Source organism: Mustela putorius, unplaced genomic scaffold, assembly GCF_011764305.1.
Source record: "Mustela putorius furo isolate JIRA1106 unplaced genomic scaffold, ASM1176430v1.1 tig00000596_pilon_pilon_pilon, whole genome shotgun sequence".
Lineage (NCBI taxonomy): Eukaryota > Metazoa > Chordata > Mammalia > Carnivora > Mustelidae > Mustela > Mustela putorius.
Genome location: NW_025421428.1, coordinates 6,539,974 through 6,556,702, shown reverse-complemented (window position 1 = coordinate 6,556,702; position 16,729 = coordinate 6,539,974). Strand labels below are relative to the sequence as shown.

General features: G+C 43.6%; 1 protein-coding gene across 1 annotated transcript in view; it reads left to right on the top strand.

Annotated features, from left to right (window-relative positions):
• Positions 1–4,373: 4,373 nt before the first annotated feature.
• The window catches only part of PSMB7 (proteasome 20S subunit beta 7), a 64,453-nt gene continuing 52,097 nt past the window's right edge, over positions 4,374–16,729 (top strand). Inside the window, exons 1-5 of the mRNA XM_004757345.3 lie at positions 4,374–4,529; positions 4,966–5,059; positions 5,873–5,970; positions 7,567–7,707; positions 16,146–16,261. Coding sequence (XP_004757402.1) covers positions 4,468–4,529; positions 4,966–5,059; positions 5,873–5,970; positions 7,567–7,707; positions 16,146–16,261 — 511 coding nt within the window. The 5' untranslated portion in view covers positions 4,374–4,467. The remainder of the gene's footprint in view (positions 4,530–4,965; positions 5,060–5,872; positions 5,971–7,566; positions 7,708–16,145; positions 16,262–16,729) is intronic.

Here is a 16,729-nt window from a genome sequence, read left to right as displayed (position 1 = left end):
AAAGGCACAGTCTGGTCTCTTGGTCTCGGTGCTGACTCCTGTCCTCTGGGTGCCCATCCTGCTGCCTTAGGGAGAAGCTATTGGGAGCCCTTTCCTGGCTGTGCTCTGGTACATGTCCCTTAGGGCACTTAGGGCAGGGAACTGACAGTGTGTTTCCCAGACCAGCACCCCTTAAGGCTGTGATCTGGCCCAGAGCCTGGCACTGAGGAGGGGCTTAATAAATAAATAAATAAATAATGAATGAATGAATGAATGAATGAAGTGCTTACATTTATAGTGCCATGTTCTTACTCAATACACACAAGGTAAGGGACATACTGTAATGTTCTCCCATTTTACAGCTCAGGAAACTGAGATTCAGACAGATGAAGAGACCAGCCCATGATCAGCTGGGAAATAGCTGGGCTGGATGGATGAGAGTCCTTGAGGAGGAAACATTGCTTTTGCTCTGGCAAAGCCCTAGAGAACACGGGAACTTGGGGTCCAGCTGGGCCATAATTGATGGGGGCTGGGGAAGGGCAGAGTGGTACTGTGGCTGGTCTGGGACTGAGAGACATGTGGCTTGAATTTTGACTGCCACTTATCAGCTGTGTGACCTTGAATTTTTGACTTTCCCTCTCTGGGCCTCAGTTGCTGCGTCTGTAAAGTGGGGGCAATGATGCCTGCTCCTTGGGGACTGGTGGCTCCTGGAGGGCAGGCAGCGTGTCTGTCTTTTGATATCTATTTTCCCTGTGTTGGCACAGTCCTAGATGCCGAGAATGATCATAAGCTCCGGTATATAAAGTAGATTGGATGCTCCCAGGGAAGGTTGCTTGTTATTCCATTATTAGGGAACTGAGGCACAGAGCATGGTGGTTCCCCTGAGATCACACAGCCAAATCCAGAGCAGAGGTGGTGGCTCTACTGGTCTGTCGGGTTTGCCTGAGGCAAACCGTTGCTAGGGAAAAAGTGGGACTGTGTCCGGGCCCTAGGGAGGGCTTTCTGGACTGGGCTGCAGTTCTGGGGGTAGCAGTCATGTTGGACAGGGCGGCTGAAGCAGGGGGTCTCTGGGTACTGGGGACCTGGAGCTGCCCTCCAAACAGCGGGAGGTACTGAAGCCCAGTCCTAGCTGAGCGCAGTTTGCCTGGCTTTGGGCTGGGCTTCTCAAGGTCCAGGCCCAGGCTGCCTGGAGGCTATCTGTCGCCCTCTGCTGGGCCACCTCCGGAGGCTCTAAGACAGGCAATGCCACCTCCTCAATTGTCTGGGCATGAAAACCATGCCCAAGAGATCCAGTTAAGGCAAGGAGCGCCCCGGGATGAACTAGGATCTCAGATCATTTCCACTTCCTTTCCTGGCTCCTCCCGCTCCCACTCGATGCTATGGGAAGACACAGGAGTCCTGGCCTCACCCTCCAGGGCTGCAGGCTGCTCCCCTTCCTTCACTGCCTGCTACTTGATCAGATACATCACTGTTTCCAGAAAACAATGAGGGCCCAGGGTTTTTTGTTTGGTTTTGTTTGTTCCAAAAGTCAAGCCCTCGCTCATATGTCTGTCCCTTCTGCCTTCGGATTCCACGAGCGAGCGTGGGCTCTATCCTGAGCCTCCAGGCTTCTGGAGGTCCCACCCCCCACCCAGCCCCTAGCTGGGTTGGGAATCTTCCTGGGGGCTTCTCTTCTCCCCTCAGTGCGAAGTACCACAAACTGAGTGGCTCAAACAACAGAAATATATCGTTGCACGGCTTTGGAGGCTAAAGTCTGAAATCACGGTGTTGGCAGGATTTGTTCCTTCTAAGGGCTGTTCCAGGTCTCTCGCCTGGTGGGTCCGGTGGTTTGCTGCCAACTGTTGGTGTTCCTTGGCGTGGAGAAGCATCACCCCATCTCTTCCTTCATATCCACATAGCTCTCACTGTGTGACTGTCTGTCGGCAAATTTCCCCTTTTTAAAAGGACAACAGCCATACAGGATTAGGAGCTATAGTAATGACCTCTTTCTAACCTCATTTTAACTCAATAATCTCTGTAAAGGCCCTTTCTCCAAATAAGGTCACATTCTGAGGTATGGAGGGGGGTTGTGACTTCAACCTAAGAATTTTAGGGTGGCACAATTCAGCCCCTAACACGAGGAGAGGAAATAGATCTGATCTACCTTGTTTTCATTCCCTTGGGGCTGAGCCCAGTGCAAGAGTGAGAGAATCTGATGAATGTTCTAGAAGTCCTTCATCCTCGGATTATTTGCTGACCCCCCCGCCCCCCACCGACCCGGTGTCTGGGGCATGTCAAACTATGACCCATCCTGTCTAGGTCTTATGGAGATGAGTCTCTGTCATCAGGAAATGGACATCTCTAGAGCAGAGCTTAGATATTCTTACTTTTGACTTTCATCAAAGGAGATGCTCAGATTCCTGTGGAAACTGTAAGGACCTATTTAGCAAGAGGCTTTCATTAAGGTTAAACAATAACCTTGTTGTTTAACCCTTAAAATGTCCCTGCTCCCCTTCCCCCAGGGGATTTACTTAAAAACAAGTCCCAGAAACCAGCTCCAGGTATCAAAACCCAGATACAAGGGTGGATCAGGCCAGGTGGAGACATCCGATCAGATCAGTGGGGGGTTGCATACTGTCTCCCTAGCTACCAAGGAGTATGGGCCCCCACCCTTTGGGAGCCTTTTGGGTGCCAATTCTAACCAAGGTGTGATAGGCTAGGTCAAATGTCTACTATAGGGTAAATTGTAATTCACTTATCACCTAGCATCACTGTGCAGCTTTCTCTGTGTGTAACTATCTCATTGGCCACCTGTGCGTGGCCAGGCCCGACCACATGGCCTTTGCTCTTGAAAGCCAGTCTGTGAAACAGAGAAGGGTCGCCCTCTCTGTAAGAGGCACGGCCCTGGCTGGTCAGTTTGATTCTTGAAGCTTGGCGCAAAATAAAGCTTTGCTTGACCTTCGCTTTATATCAGTCTCACTCCTTTAATCACGGACCCATTTTTGGGGGGCATAACAGAAACAGGTAGGTGAGGCCTTAGTTTCCTAATTCCCCACAAAAGACCCAGAAAAATAATGAAAGAATATTTAATTTTTGACAAATATTTATTGAACACACAGTTGTGACAGATTCTTCTTTCCACCAAGTTACCAATGTAACTTCATTCCACCATTCCTGAGGCTGTCACTTACTTGCTATGAAATGAATGTATTCACATTAATAGCTCTTTATTGAAAAGCTGCTATACGCCTGGGATACATGGTTTCCATGGACAATTTTCAATTCTCACAGCAGCCTTTTACAAATGGAAATAAAATTGACTTAACATAATGTTCACCATTTAAAAATGTACAGTTAAAAAAAATAAAATGTACAGTTCAGTGGGTAGTAGTTTATTCACAATGTCATGTAACCATTACCACAGTCTAATTTCAGAATATATTCATTACCCCAAAAAGAGACTTTGTGCCCATCGCTCACTCCCCATTTTTTCCTCCCTCCATTTCCAAGCAAGCACTAATCTAATTTCTGACTCTATGGAATTGCCTAGTATGATTTCAGAGAAACTCAGGTTTTGTTTTGTTTTATTTTGTTCTGTTTTTTTGTGCCTAGTTTCTTTCACTTAGCACAATGTTGTCAAGGTTCACCACTGTTGCAGCATGTATCAATGCTTCCTTTCTTTTTACCGCTAAATAATATTCTGTTGTGTGGACGTACCACATTTTGCTTATCCATTCATCAGTATGGACATTTAGGTTGTTTCCATTATTTGGTTATGCTGAATAATGGTGCTATGAATATCTATGTACAAGCCTTTGTGAAAATATGCTTTTCATTCTCTTGGGTATATACTTTAGAGTCAAATTGATGGGTCTATGTTTAACTTTCTGGTGAACTGCCAAATGGTTTCCCACCAGGCGTGTATGAGGGTTCCGGGTTCCCCCATCACCACCAACTCTTGTTATTTTCTTTTTTGACTATAGCCATCCTAGTGGGCGAGCACTGGTATCGCGTCGCGGGTTTGATCTGCATTTCCCTAATGACTTATGATGCTGGGCATCTTCTCACGTGCTTCTCCTTAGCTGCCTTTTGAGGTAGCTCTTATCTGCGTTGGGCAGCAGAGGAAAGAGATTGAGAGTTAAGAGGACTTGCTCAATGCAAGGAGGCGGTGGGGCTGTGCCTGGACTTGGGCGTGTCTGTCTCCTAGACCCCACGGAGTCTAAAAGTAGAAACGGTTCTGGTCTGGTCCTCAGGAGTCTTGTCTTCCACAGGACCAACTTGGACCAGTCCTTTCCCGGCTCCGGGCGTTAGTTACTCCTCCGCGCCACTTGGGGTGAAATACTCCAAGCACGTGCGGGCTCCTCTAGGAACCCACAACTCTACGATCAATCGCCCCGGCGCGGAGTTTGCCCCGCCCCTCCAGCCCAGGTCGCCGCAGGCGCCGGAAGTGCTCCTCTCTCTCTTCGCTTGCTTCTGCCGGCGCTCCGGCGGAAATACTTTGTGGGGAAGATGGCGGCTGTGTCAGTGTATGAGCGGCCGGTTGGAGGTTTCTCTTTTGATAACTGTCGCAGGTGCGGCCATGCCCGGGGCCAGGTTCCGGGCGGGAGTGGGAGTGCGGTGCCAGAGTCGGAGCTCGGCCGAGGTCTGATCTGGGAAGTCCAAACGAAGGGTGAACGGCGGGGCCCGCGGCCTGTGCCCCGCGGCCCGTGTGACTCAGGGGAATGAGGGCCTGAGAGTGGGTTTCTCTTGGGGCCGAGACCGTCCTTCCCCTTGCCCGGCGCACCAGGCCAGACTCTGTCTCTTTAGGCGAGATGCAGCCCCTCTCCGACGATCTGCGCGCCGAAGAACGCGACAGTCGTCCCGATGTTGGGGGGATTCAGTGAACGGATGGGCTTGAAAGCGAGTAGTAGCTTTTCTTTCCCTGAGTTCCCTAGTAGACACTTTTGGTGCCAGCGCGGCGCGATGTGGTCCTGCCCTTCCGTGCTTTATTCTCTCCTTTTGTTTCAGAAATGCCGTCTTGGAAGCCGATTTTGCGAAGAAAGGGTACAAGCTTCCAACGGCCCGGAAAACGGGCACGACCATCGCGGGGGTGGTCTATAAGGTAAGCCGGCCCAGGCCAGGAGCAGCAGTGACTGAACTGATTACAGGAGCCAGGCGGGCCCCTTGGCCCCCTTTACTTCTCCGCGCTGTGTCAGGAAGGGCTCATGTTTCAGAGAACGTCAGGAAAAGATCCTTCAGGATCTGTCGGGAGGCTTTGTGTACTTATCAGCAGTTTATATTCTTTCCTCACTTTTTAGAGTTTTTGACAGGAAACTGGTACTTTTTTTGTCTTAAGATACTACTTCGGGAGGCAGGGTTATATCCTGGGAAAAGATAGGATTTCGGATCAGACAGGTCTGTCTAACAGTTAAACTTTGATGCTGCTTCCAACTTTGGGCAAGTCAGTTTCCTTCTCCCAGCCACACTTCACAGACCATCAAATGGGCAGAATGACTCTTGCCTTAAATTGTTGAAAGGGTTGAAAAGAGTTCATGGTTATTGTTGTTAAAGAGAAAGAGTGATGTCTTTTAAAAAGAAATCGACGAAGTGGTGTTCTCATGGAAGGATTTCTGAATCCAGAGTTTTCTCACATTAGGTCTGTGGTTTGTAAGGAATTCACCAAACACTGTGAGCCTCATTTGAAAACGGGAATGATCATTCCTACCACCTACTGGGGATTCCGCTGATAACGTTAATTAACAAAGCTCTTGTATTCTGAAAGTATAGCACAATATTTTTGGTGGGACTTTTCAGTGCGGGGGAGGGGGTGGAGGTTTGGGGAAAACTGGCATGGCCAACATTGTTTTTCCTAAACTAGAAAGTTGTGGTTTATATATGTCGAATTATTTTAAAATGTGTGTTTTTTTAAAAACAGGATGGCATAGTTCTTGGAGCAGATACAAGGGCAACTGAAGGGATGGTTGTTGCGGACAAGAATTGTTCAAAAATACACTTCATATCTCCTAACATTTAGTGAGTATCAGTTAGTTTGAATAGCTCTTATATTTTCAAACATGTCAAGGTTAAAATTGAATTTACTTTGTTCTTCACTACAACCTGTTGTTTAACTTGTATTTTGTTTTCTATCTCCCTTAAGTGGTATTTTCATCTGTCTGTTACCTAAGCTGTTCATCCGCAAGTTCTGTCTTTGATTTAGTCTTTAATTCTCTTGGTCTCCGGTTCCCGCTTTCTGCCTCTTAAAACCATTCCCTCCGCTAAAGCCTTAGTTCACATTCTTAATTCTCATCTGTCCTCTTGCAGTCGTCATTTAAATGATCTTTCTGCCTTTGGTCTCTTTATTATCTACCCTTTTGCCATATTGGATTTTGTAAAACACAGATCTGAATATGTCCCTTCCCTCTTTAAAAATATTTCAAGAGACTTTTCACATTTCCACCCTGCTTTCAGAATAAAATGGAAACTCTGTAGCGTGATATTTAAGATCTTGTGTAGTGCCACAGAAATTTACCTTTTCAGCTTATATAGCTGCCATTACCCTGTGTTCCGGTTACACCCAGACTGTCCCTGTTCCCCTCATCTCCAAGATCTTTCACCTTTGTTTTTGCCAGTCCCTCTGCTTAGAATTACCCTTTCCTCTTTGTTCATGCGGTTTTGTTTATTTCTTTCAAATCCAGCTCATGTGAGACCTCTTCCCAAAGAGCAGAATTAATCGCTGTCTTCTCCCGTTTCTCATAGCGTTTTGTGCCTATGCTACTATATCGGATTATATGAGGTATTAGAATTTTTGCCTATTTTTGTCTCCTCCACTCAACTTTTGAAATCAAGTGCTAAGATGATGTCATACTTTCTTTATTCTCAGCATTTGTCGTGACTGGTACCTGGTAGTAAATACTTGGTAAATGTTAAATTGCAAGGCCTTTAACATGCCTTGCCCTTTGGTACAACTTGAATATATTTTTAGGATTAGTAAAATGCAGACTCTGTTAGAAGCACAGAAGCTAATGATTTGAAATGTTCTTTTGGGCCACAGAAAAATATGTTTACAAAGGACGAGATGCATATTCTCTGTTTCATGTTTATTTAAGATTGGTTAGACAGGGTTGTTACAGTGCAGATTATACTTAAAAACATCTCTCTTTGTACTTGAACTTAGTGGAAGTTATCCAAGAAGCCCTACTTCTAATTGATCCCTTTGGTAATTGAATTGCAGCTAAGTTTCTTTTTTTTCTCTTTTTTTCCCCTAATTTTTTTTTATTTAATTTTTAAATTTTTTGATAAACATATAATGTATTTTTATCACCAGGGGTACAGGTCTGTGAATTACCAGGTTTACACATTTCACAGCACCCATCGTAGCACATACCCTCCCCAATGTCCATATCCCCACCACCCTCTCCCATCCCCCCTCCCCCCAGCAACCCTCAGTCTGTTTTTTGAGATTGAGTCTTTTATGGTTTGTCTCCCTCCCAATCCCATCTTCTTTCATTTTTCTTTTCCCACCCCCAAACCCCCCACATTGCGTCTCCACTTCCTCATATCAGGGAGATCATATGATAGTTGTCTTTCTCTGCTTGACTTTGCAGCTAAGTTTCTGATTGTACTTTTTAGTTGCTGTGGTGCTGGGACAGCTGCAGACACAGACATGACAACCCAGCTCATCTCTTCCAATTTGGAGCTCCACTCCCTCTCCACTGGCCGCCTTCCCAGGGTTGTGACGGCCAATCGGATGCTGAAGCAGATGCTTTTCAGGTAAGGTTTTAGGATGGGGATTTCTTTTTTTAAAATTTAATTTAATTTTATTTAAATTCAATCATCATAGAGTGTGTTACTAGTTCCAGAGGTAGAGTCCAGTGATTCATCAGTTGCATATAACATGCAGCGCTCATTACATCACGTGCCCCCTTACTGCCCATCACCCAGTCGGCCCGGCCCCTTCCCACCCCGATTCCAGCAGTCTGCATTTTGTTTCCTAGAGTTAAGAGTCTCTTGGTTTGTCTCCCTCTTTGATTTTGTCTTATTCTATTTTTCCTTCCCTTCCCCTGTGATCCTGTATTGTTTCTTAAATTCTACATATGAGTGAAATCATAATTGTCTTTTTTGATTGACTTATGTCCCTTACCATAATACCCTCTATTTCCATCCACATTGTTGCAAATGGTAAGGGTTTTTTTTTTTTTTTTTTGGATGACTGAGTAATAATATCTCATTGTGTATATATACTACACCTTTTTTTATCCATTCATCTCTCATTGGACATCTGGACTCTTTCTATAGTTTGGCGATTGTGGACGTTGCTGCTTTAAACATTGGGGTGCATATATCTCTTTGGATCACTATGTTTGTTCCAGGATGGGGATTTCTGTAGCATATTTTTCTCATATCTTAGATTTTTAGCTGAGGGGATCCTGGAGGCTAGAGAAAAAGCATTCATAAATTTTGTTTTATTCTAGAAATTTTATTCTAGAAATCAGTTGTTACCATTTTAATATCAAGGCTTTTGATGATATATTTGAATTTATGGGGTCTATCCCCCCCTCCTGATGAATAAATCACATGTGACCAACAGTCGTTTCTGGAAGCATAGGGCATTACCGGATTTAAAAAAAATCCCTTTTATTTATGGTAAGAAAGTTAGAACTAGACAGAACCTTTGGTTCATCTTATGAACACACTTAGACAAAAACAATTGTTTTTTTCCTCTTTCTTTTAGCGGCAAAGTAACAGTGAAAAGAAAAATTGTATTTGTAGTTCACTGTAAGTGGGTATAATAGCAGTAATATTAATGCACGTTTATTTTTCTCTTCGTGCCAGACCCTTTGCTTAATACTTTATGCATGATCTCATTTCATCCTTTGATAAGAGAGGCCCCACTGAGATAGGAGTTGTTAACATCTCCAGTATTTCAGCGAAGCTGAGCCTTACAGAGGTGTGGTTGTCTACCTGATCTGGTCTTCACGCCTGCTTACTGCCCTAGTGCTTTTAGTTTTGTCTCCTTTTCTTCCTTAATCACATCATCACTTTACATTCGTGTAGGTCTTCTCTTTCTCAGATTCTAAGTCTGTTTTCTCATTTGCTTTTCAGAGAGAGAAGAGGGACAGTGTATTAGACCAGAGCTAGGAATAGCTTGGACATTCAGTTGTGGGTTAGAATATTAGTTTCTCCTTTTGGGACTTGCAGTACCTTTAACAGATTCTCTCCTTTTCCTTCTTTGTAGATTTGTAGAATGTAGAATTACGGTGCCTTTTTTCCTTTCTTTCTTTGTAGTTGATCAGAGACCTTTATTCTGGTCCTCATCATTCATTAAGCAACCTACCGAAAACAATGTCTTTTTTTAAAAATATTTTTATTTATTTATTTGAGAGAGAGAGCGAGAACAAGTGGGGCGAGGAGAAGAGGGACAAGCAAGACTCCCTGCTGAGCAGGGAGCCCCATGTGGGACTGGGTCCCAGGACCCTGAGATCATGACCTGAGCTGCAAGCATCCACTTAACCGGCTGAGCCACCCAGGCGCGCCCCAGATCATTTTCTTTGTCTCTGCCCCAAGCAGCAGCAGCTGCATCTCGGCCTGTGTAGAGGGAAGCAGGAATAGAAAGCCAATATTGTAAATTGACATCACTCAGGCCATATTCAGCTTGTAGAGAAACTGTATTTGGGCTACATAGTGGGTTTTTTTTTTGGTTTTGTTTTGTTGTTGTTTTTTTTTAATAGTGTCCAATAATATAAATTGGGAGATTGGAGTAAAAAATAATCTGGATATCTGACTTTAAAAGTTTTTAAAATTAATTAATTGTTTCCTGGCTTCATTTGAAAAAAAAAATTCATAAAGAGGGTGGGACAGTAGATGGCCGCAGTCTTCTGGAGCTGGTGGCAGGTGTTGCCTTTAGAAGGGGCAGCATGTGCTCCACTCTCTCAGTCCCTGTCTGCTTTGACTTCCCTTCCTGCCTGGCTCTGGGCTTTCTGTGAACTTGCCGGTCTTCATTCATGAGTCTGGCATGGCTCTGGGCTCTCAGCAAGTGATTTGAGGCACAGTGTAGCTGTGCAGCAGGGCCCGTAGCATAGTTCCCGTTTTACAGCTGAGAAGACCAGGACTTAAAGAGTCTGTGGTCAGGAAGGCTAGTCCTTTCTACCTAATGTGTGCTCAGGCTGTACTGAGCCCTTATGCGGATGATTTTCATTTATTTATGTGCATGGTCGTTATCCTGATCCTGGAGAGTCATTGCCTACCAAACCAATTCTCCCAATACAAGTGAGAACTTGTTAAAGCACACCTGTTGCAAAGATTTCTGAAGACATCCGTGAGTTTGATGTTAAATTTAAGGCTCCCTCTGGTGGTTGGTTTGGTGCATTACATTTAAAACAATTTTTAAACTTGTGAAATTGCAAGTAAATAGCAAATTTTCAAGATTTCTTCCAATGTCATTTAAAACATCTAGCTAAACCTAGCAGCTGTTTCTGTTAATCTCTTTAGAATGTTTTGGGAATTCTAAATTCACTTTTTTCAGTGTTTATTTTTAGTTTAACATTATAAAAATTAAATTTTATCACAGTTTTCAGAGGAACACTTTTTTATTTTTTAAAAAATGATTTATTTGGGGCGCCTGGGTGGCTCAGTGGATTAAAGCCTCTGCCTTCAGCTCAGGTCATGATTCCAGGGTCCTGGGATCGAAGCCCCACATTGGGCTCTCTGCTTAGCAGGGAGCCTGCTTCCTCCTCTCTCTCTGCCTGCCTCTCTGCCTACTTCTGATCTCTGTCTGCCAAATAAATAAATAAAATCTTTTAAAAAAATGACTTATTTATTTATTTGACAGAGAGAGGGAGAGAGAGAAATCACAAGTAGGCAGAGAGGTAGGCGGAGGGAGAGGGCGAAGCAGGCTCCCCGCCGAGCAGAGAGCCCAATGTGGGACTCAATCTCAGGACTCTGAGGCCATGACCTGAGGTGAAGGCAGAGGCTTAACCCACTGAGCCACCCAGGCTCCGCAAGAGGAGGAACATTTAAAAAATTTAACCAGGATGGGGCACCTGGGTGGCTCAGTGGGTTAAAGCTTCTGCCTTCAGCTCAGGTCATGATCCCAGAGTCCTGGGATCAAGCCCCATATCAGGCTCTCTCCTCAGTGGGGAGCCTGCTTCCTCCTCTCTCTGCCTGCCTCTCTGCCTCCCTGTGGTCTCTGTCCGTCAAATCAATAAATAAAATCTTTATCAAAAAAAAAAAAAAATTTAACCAGGATGATTGTGGTTCGTTAGGTGTCTTCTGACATTTTTGTTAAGTTACATAAAATGTGCAAGTGGTGTAAGGGAAAAAAGCGTAGGATTTCACTTTATTATTTTTTTCCTTCTCTCACTTTTTTGAAGATTTTATATGTTTATTTGAGAGAGAGGGAGAGAGAGTGGAAAATGAGCAGAAGCACGGTGAGGGGCTGTGGAAGAAGCAGACTTTCCGCTGAGCAGGGAGCCCAGTGTGGGGCTTGATCCCAGGACCCTGGGATCATGACCTGAGCAGAAGGCAGATGCTTAACCAACTGAGTCACCCGGGCACCCAGGATTTCACTTTAGGAGTTTGGTTCAGCTCTCATCTACAGTGCTTAGAGTTGTGTGACCGTGGGCAGTTCAGCTTACCTTTCTTTGTCTGGGTTTCTTCCTCAGTAAGATGAGGGTAATAGTTTCTGACTCTCTGACTTTGGAGAAGGAAATGAGTAAAGAAGCAAGGCTTACAGCAATGCTCAGTACAGGGCCTAATGCACAGTTAGAGCCCCATGAAACTCTGAGGCTGAGAAAGACAACAAGGTATATTCTTCTTGCTTTTACTGTTCCATTTTCCCCCGAATAATCCATTTCCATGTCTGTGAATCAGTAAGAAAAGGAGGTTTGATAAACAAGAGTGGACATCTTTTCCTTTATGTAAGCAGTATTTTTATTTTACTCGTATGATGGCTGGATGTAGAAGATGTACCTGTTCTTTGATCCTTCTGCATGAGCCTCCTAGTTGAGTTTAGTAGAAACCTTGTGGTCTTTTATTCTGTATTCCAGAAACTCCTTGAGTATATAGAGCCTCTTTCATTTATTATATTAATTGTGTTTTTTGTTCTGTGAAAGTAATATGTATTCATTGTAAAAAATTTGGAAAATACTGAAAAGCCCAAATTAAAAATAGAAATTTTACAGTTCAGGGAAAATCATGTTTTGGTCGGGTGTGTATACTTCCAGTCTTTTTAATTTGTGTTCACTCGTTCATTGGATCTTTCTTTGCTTCCTTCCTTATTACTAGTACATGTTCTCAGTAAAACCTAAGCTAGAAGATAGGGATAAACTAAAAAAATAGAAAAATTATCTGAGTTCCTACAACCCGTAAGCAGTTGGTGCTAGTACTGTATGCTTTTCAGGCTTTTTTCCATTTACTGATACATAACTTATTCTGTAAAAATGGGATCACAGTTGCACATTCTATCCTAAAGTACAGTCTGATCTTTTCATCTACCAGTATGTGTTGAATAGTTTCCATTTGAAGCATTTCAAAATGAAAGTCACCTTTTAAAAAATTATTGTGAAGGTAATGTGTGATCATTATGAAAATTTCCAACACTTTGGGAATGTGAAAAGAAGGAAGTAAATGTCACCTGTTTTGTTACTTAGACCATACGTTGTAAATCCTTGAGAACTATTTTTCCAGACTTTTTATACTATGACATTTGCGCATTTATGTATTTACAACAGTGGAATCCTGTTTGTTATTTTGTAACTGACCCTGTTCGCATAATGGTATATGTTCACATAATGGTAAGTGCATGTTGTTCCCATTAGTAGAAGAGCTCAGCATCCAGAGTTTCTCCCTTGAGCTTTAGAGGAGTTCTGGAAACCTGTGACCCTCTTGACATAGTAGAACTGTATGTACACTTACTATGAGTCCTGAGGGTTCCACAGTGTTCATCAGTTTTTCAAAGGAGTCTGTGACCCAGAAAAGTTGAAAGAACCACTGATCAATATCAATTTCTGGTGGTATCATAGTATTCCATTCTCTAGATGTACATAATTTAACCAGTTTGGAACTTTAACAGTATTGCTTGTGTTAAGGTATCATAAGGTATTCCATCTTGGAACATAGAACCTTTAGGTACTAACTCGTATGACTAATTCCTTAGGCTGTATTCTAAAATAAATTCCTAGAAGTGGAATTACTAAGTCGAAGGTATGCACATTTTGATACATATTGCCAAACCCATCCTTGAGAAAGGTTGTACTGAGTTGTGCTACATCAGTGGTGTATGAGAAGATACCGTACTCTTTGGGTGATCCGGAGCAGAGCTATGTCAGTTTATTTAGCTCGTTCTCTTTTTCTGCTTTATTGGCATCATAAACAGTATTGCAGTGAACATCTTTGTGCATTCATTTCTGTATATTTGTCTGATTATATCCTCAGAATTTGATTCCTCGAAGTACAGTTTCCGGATCAGTTTTTTTTTTTTTTTCTTAAGATTTTTTATTTACTTATTTGACAGAGAGAGATCATAGGTAGGCAGAGAGGCAGGCAGAGAGAGAGGGGGATGCAGGCTCCCCGCTGAGCAGAGAGCCCAATATGGGACTCGATCTCAGGACCCCGAGATCATGACCCGAGTCGAAGGCAGAGGCTTAACCCACTGAGCCACCCAGGTGCCCCCTGGATCGGTTTTTAAGGAATATGATAACTTACCAAAATATCTTAGATTCTTTTAAAGGCATCAGACAGAGGTTATGTTTTAGCTTGAAAGGAAGCTAGCTGATCATTACTGACTTTATTTAAGCAGCCTGTCTGGTAGGCAGTTGGACTGGGGTGGGAGTGGTGGGTCTGGTGATTCCTACTCGTCATCCCAGAACCCTGTGAGCTAGTCTTGACCCTGCTACTAACGCATATGGCGTAGGACCAGTTTCTTTTCTGCCTTCTGGGCCTCTGTTTTCTTTTGAGACTGTTTCTAAAATCCTTTCCTGCTTTTTAATTTTTCACTTAAGGTTCTTTCTTTTTTTTTTTTTAAGATTTTATTTATTGATTTGACAGATCACAAGTAGGCAGAGAGGGGGCGCCTGGGTGGCTCAGTGGGTTAAGCCTTTGCCTTCTGCTCGGGTCATGATCCCAGGGTCCTGGGATCGAGCCCCGCATCGGGCTCTCCGCTCAGCAGGGAGCCTGCATCCTTCTCTCTCTCTCTGCCTGCTTGTGATCTCTCTCTGTCAAATAAATAAATAAAATCTTTAAAAAAAAAACAAAAAAACAACAAAAATAAAACCAAGTAGGCAGAGAGGCAGGCAGAGAGAGAGGAGGAAGCAGGCTCCCCGCTGAGCAGAGAGCCAATGTGGGGCTTGATCTCAGGACCCTGGGATCATGACCTGAGCCGAAGGCAGCGGCTTTAACCAACTGAGCCACCCAGGCGCCCCTGTTTCTTTCTTTTTTTAAGATTTTATTTTTTTAAAGTAATTTCTGTATCCAGTGTGGGGCTCAAAACCACAACCCTGAGATCAGGAGTTACATGCCCGCTGACTGAGCGAGCGAGGCACCCTTGGAATATTTTTTGTGAAAGAGCAGTTTGGTAGTCAGAGATGGAGGAAATAATTGGACTTGACTGTTCTGGTTACCAAGAGTGCTTCCTGATGGGTAGTTATGTCTCAGACAGTCTACAGTTAGGACTTTGATTGGTTCTTATGTTTATTTGTATCAGTTTTAATTACTGTATCATTAGGCAAGTTGGTTTAATTTTTCTTCCCAAAGAGCTAAAGGCTCATGGTGGAAGACTTTAAATCCAACATATTTTTTTTTTTTTTTTAAAGATTTTATTTATTTGACAGAGAGAAATCACAAGTAGACGGAGAGGCAGGCAGAGAGAGAGAGGGAAGCGGGCTCCCCGCTGAGCAGAGAGCCTGATGCGGGACTCGATCCCAGGACCCTGAGATCATGACCTGAGCCGAAGGCAGCGGCTTAACCCACTGAGCCACCCAGGCGCCCCTTAAATCCAACATATTTATTTAGCATAGCAATTCAAATGGTAAAAAATAGAACCGGATACAGGGAGAGCAGTCTGTAGAAGTAGAAAATGAACTCAGTGAAGGATCCAAAAAACAAGTACATGCACAACTAAGTGGAGGTAGGGTGGGGTGGAAAGTATGTTACCATTTATGGTCCTGAAAAGCCGTAGCGTCATCCTGTAGGCAGTAGCGGTGGGTTTCACAGGCTGTTGTGGAGGGATTTCATCATTCATTTCCCTGCATGATGAAATCTTTTTCTTTTACTCAATAAGAACTCAGATCTATGATTATAATTGTGCCAGTTTATTCAAAAGAGGTGTTTTGATATGAGCCGTTTTCCTATGAGGCTGTGGTGAGGTAAGGTTGCAGATTTGGACAGCTTGAGTCTAGCATCTCCTTGGTGTTAACTTTGAAAGTCACTGATTTGCTGATCACTGAGCAGTGTGATGGGAAGGGTGCTGATAAATTTTGGAGTAAGCCAAGCTCGGCTCTGAGATATGGGGCTGGCATTTAATGCTTTGGGTTGGTTTTCTCTTCCCTAATGTAGGATGGTCCTTTTTAAAAAAAATTTATTTATTTCTTTGAGTGAGAGAAAGACTCTGAAGCAGACTCTCGTAGATTCTGCATGGAGCCTGATGTGGGGTTCGATCTCATGAGACTGAGACCATGACCTGAGCCAAATCCAAGAGTTGGACTTAACCAACTGTACCACCCAGGCCCCCAAGAACAATCCTCTTTTTAAGATTTATTTATTTATTTGACAGAGAGAGAGAGAGAGAGAGATCGCAAGTAGGCAGAGGCAAGCAGAGAGCGAGAGGGGGAAGCAGGGTCCTTGCTGAGCAGAGAGCCCAATGCGGGACTCGATCCCAGGACCCTGAAATCATGACCTGAGCTGAAGGCAGAGGCTTAACCGACTGAGCCACCCAGGCGTGTCAGACAATCCTCTTTTAAAGGGAGCTGTTCGACTGAGGAAATAGGCATGTTGGAGGGCCTCAAGGATTGTCTTTATGGGCTGATAGTCAGTGTCCCAACGTAATATTCCTTCTGGTTCCCATCTTGTTCCCATCGAAAGAGTAACCACTTCATGAAACCGTAGCAGTGTAAGAAAAGCCTTATGTTGTCTGACTTCTCATACAGCTTTTGGTTAAGTTACAGTGATGCAATGTAGACTTATTTTTTTTTTCTTATACATACTCTGATCACCAGGTATCAAGGTTACATTGGTGCAGCCCTAGTTTTGGGGGGAGTAGATGTTACTGGACCTCACCTCTACAGCATCTACCCTCATGGATCAACTGATAAGTTGCCTTATGTCACCATGGGTGAGTGTAAAATTTCCCTGATGTTTCAGAATCCTCTTACTTACCACGGTAGTCTCTGAAAGAGCTGGTCTGTTTTCTGTTAGAGGAGCCAGGGTAATATTGCGCTTTGATTCATTCCACACATATTTATTGATTTCCTCCTATGGATTAGGCCCTGTTGTAGGTGTGTGGGACAGAGCAGTGAGCACAGTTTAAAGATTCTTGCCTGCAAGGAGTTTGTATTTTAGTGCGGATAGACAGTAACAACAACTATTATATAAATATGTTAATGTTAGAAAGTAATAAATATTAGGAGAGAAAAGTAATGCAGGTACTGTGCTACATTTATGCAAGATACTACTTTTGGGGAAAACTGGGTCATGGGTATACAGACACTCAATGTTTTATTTCTTATATCTGTATGTGAATTTGCCATTATCTCAAAACAAAAAGTTAGAAAAATTAATGCAGGGTACGGGCACTTTGGAG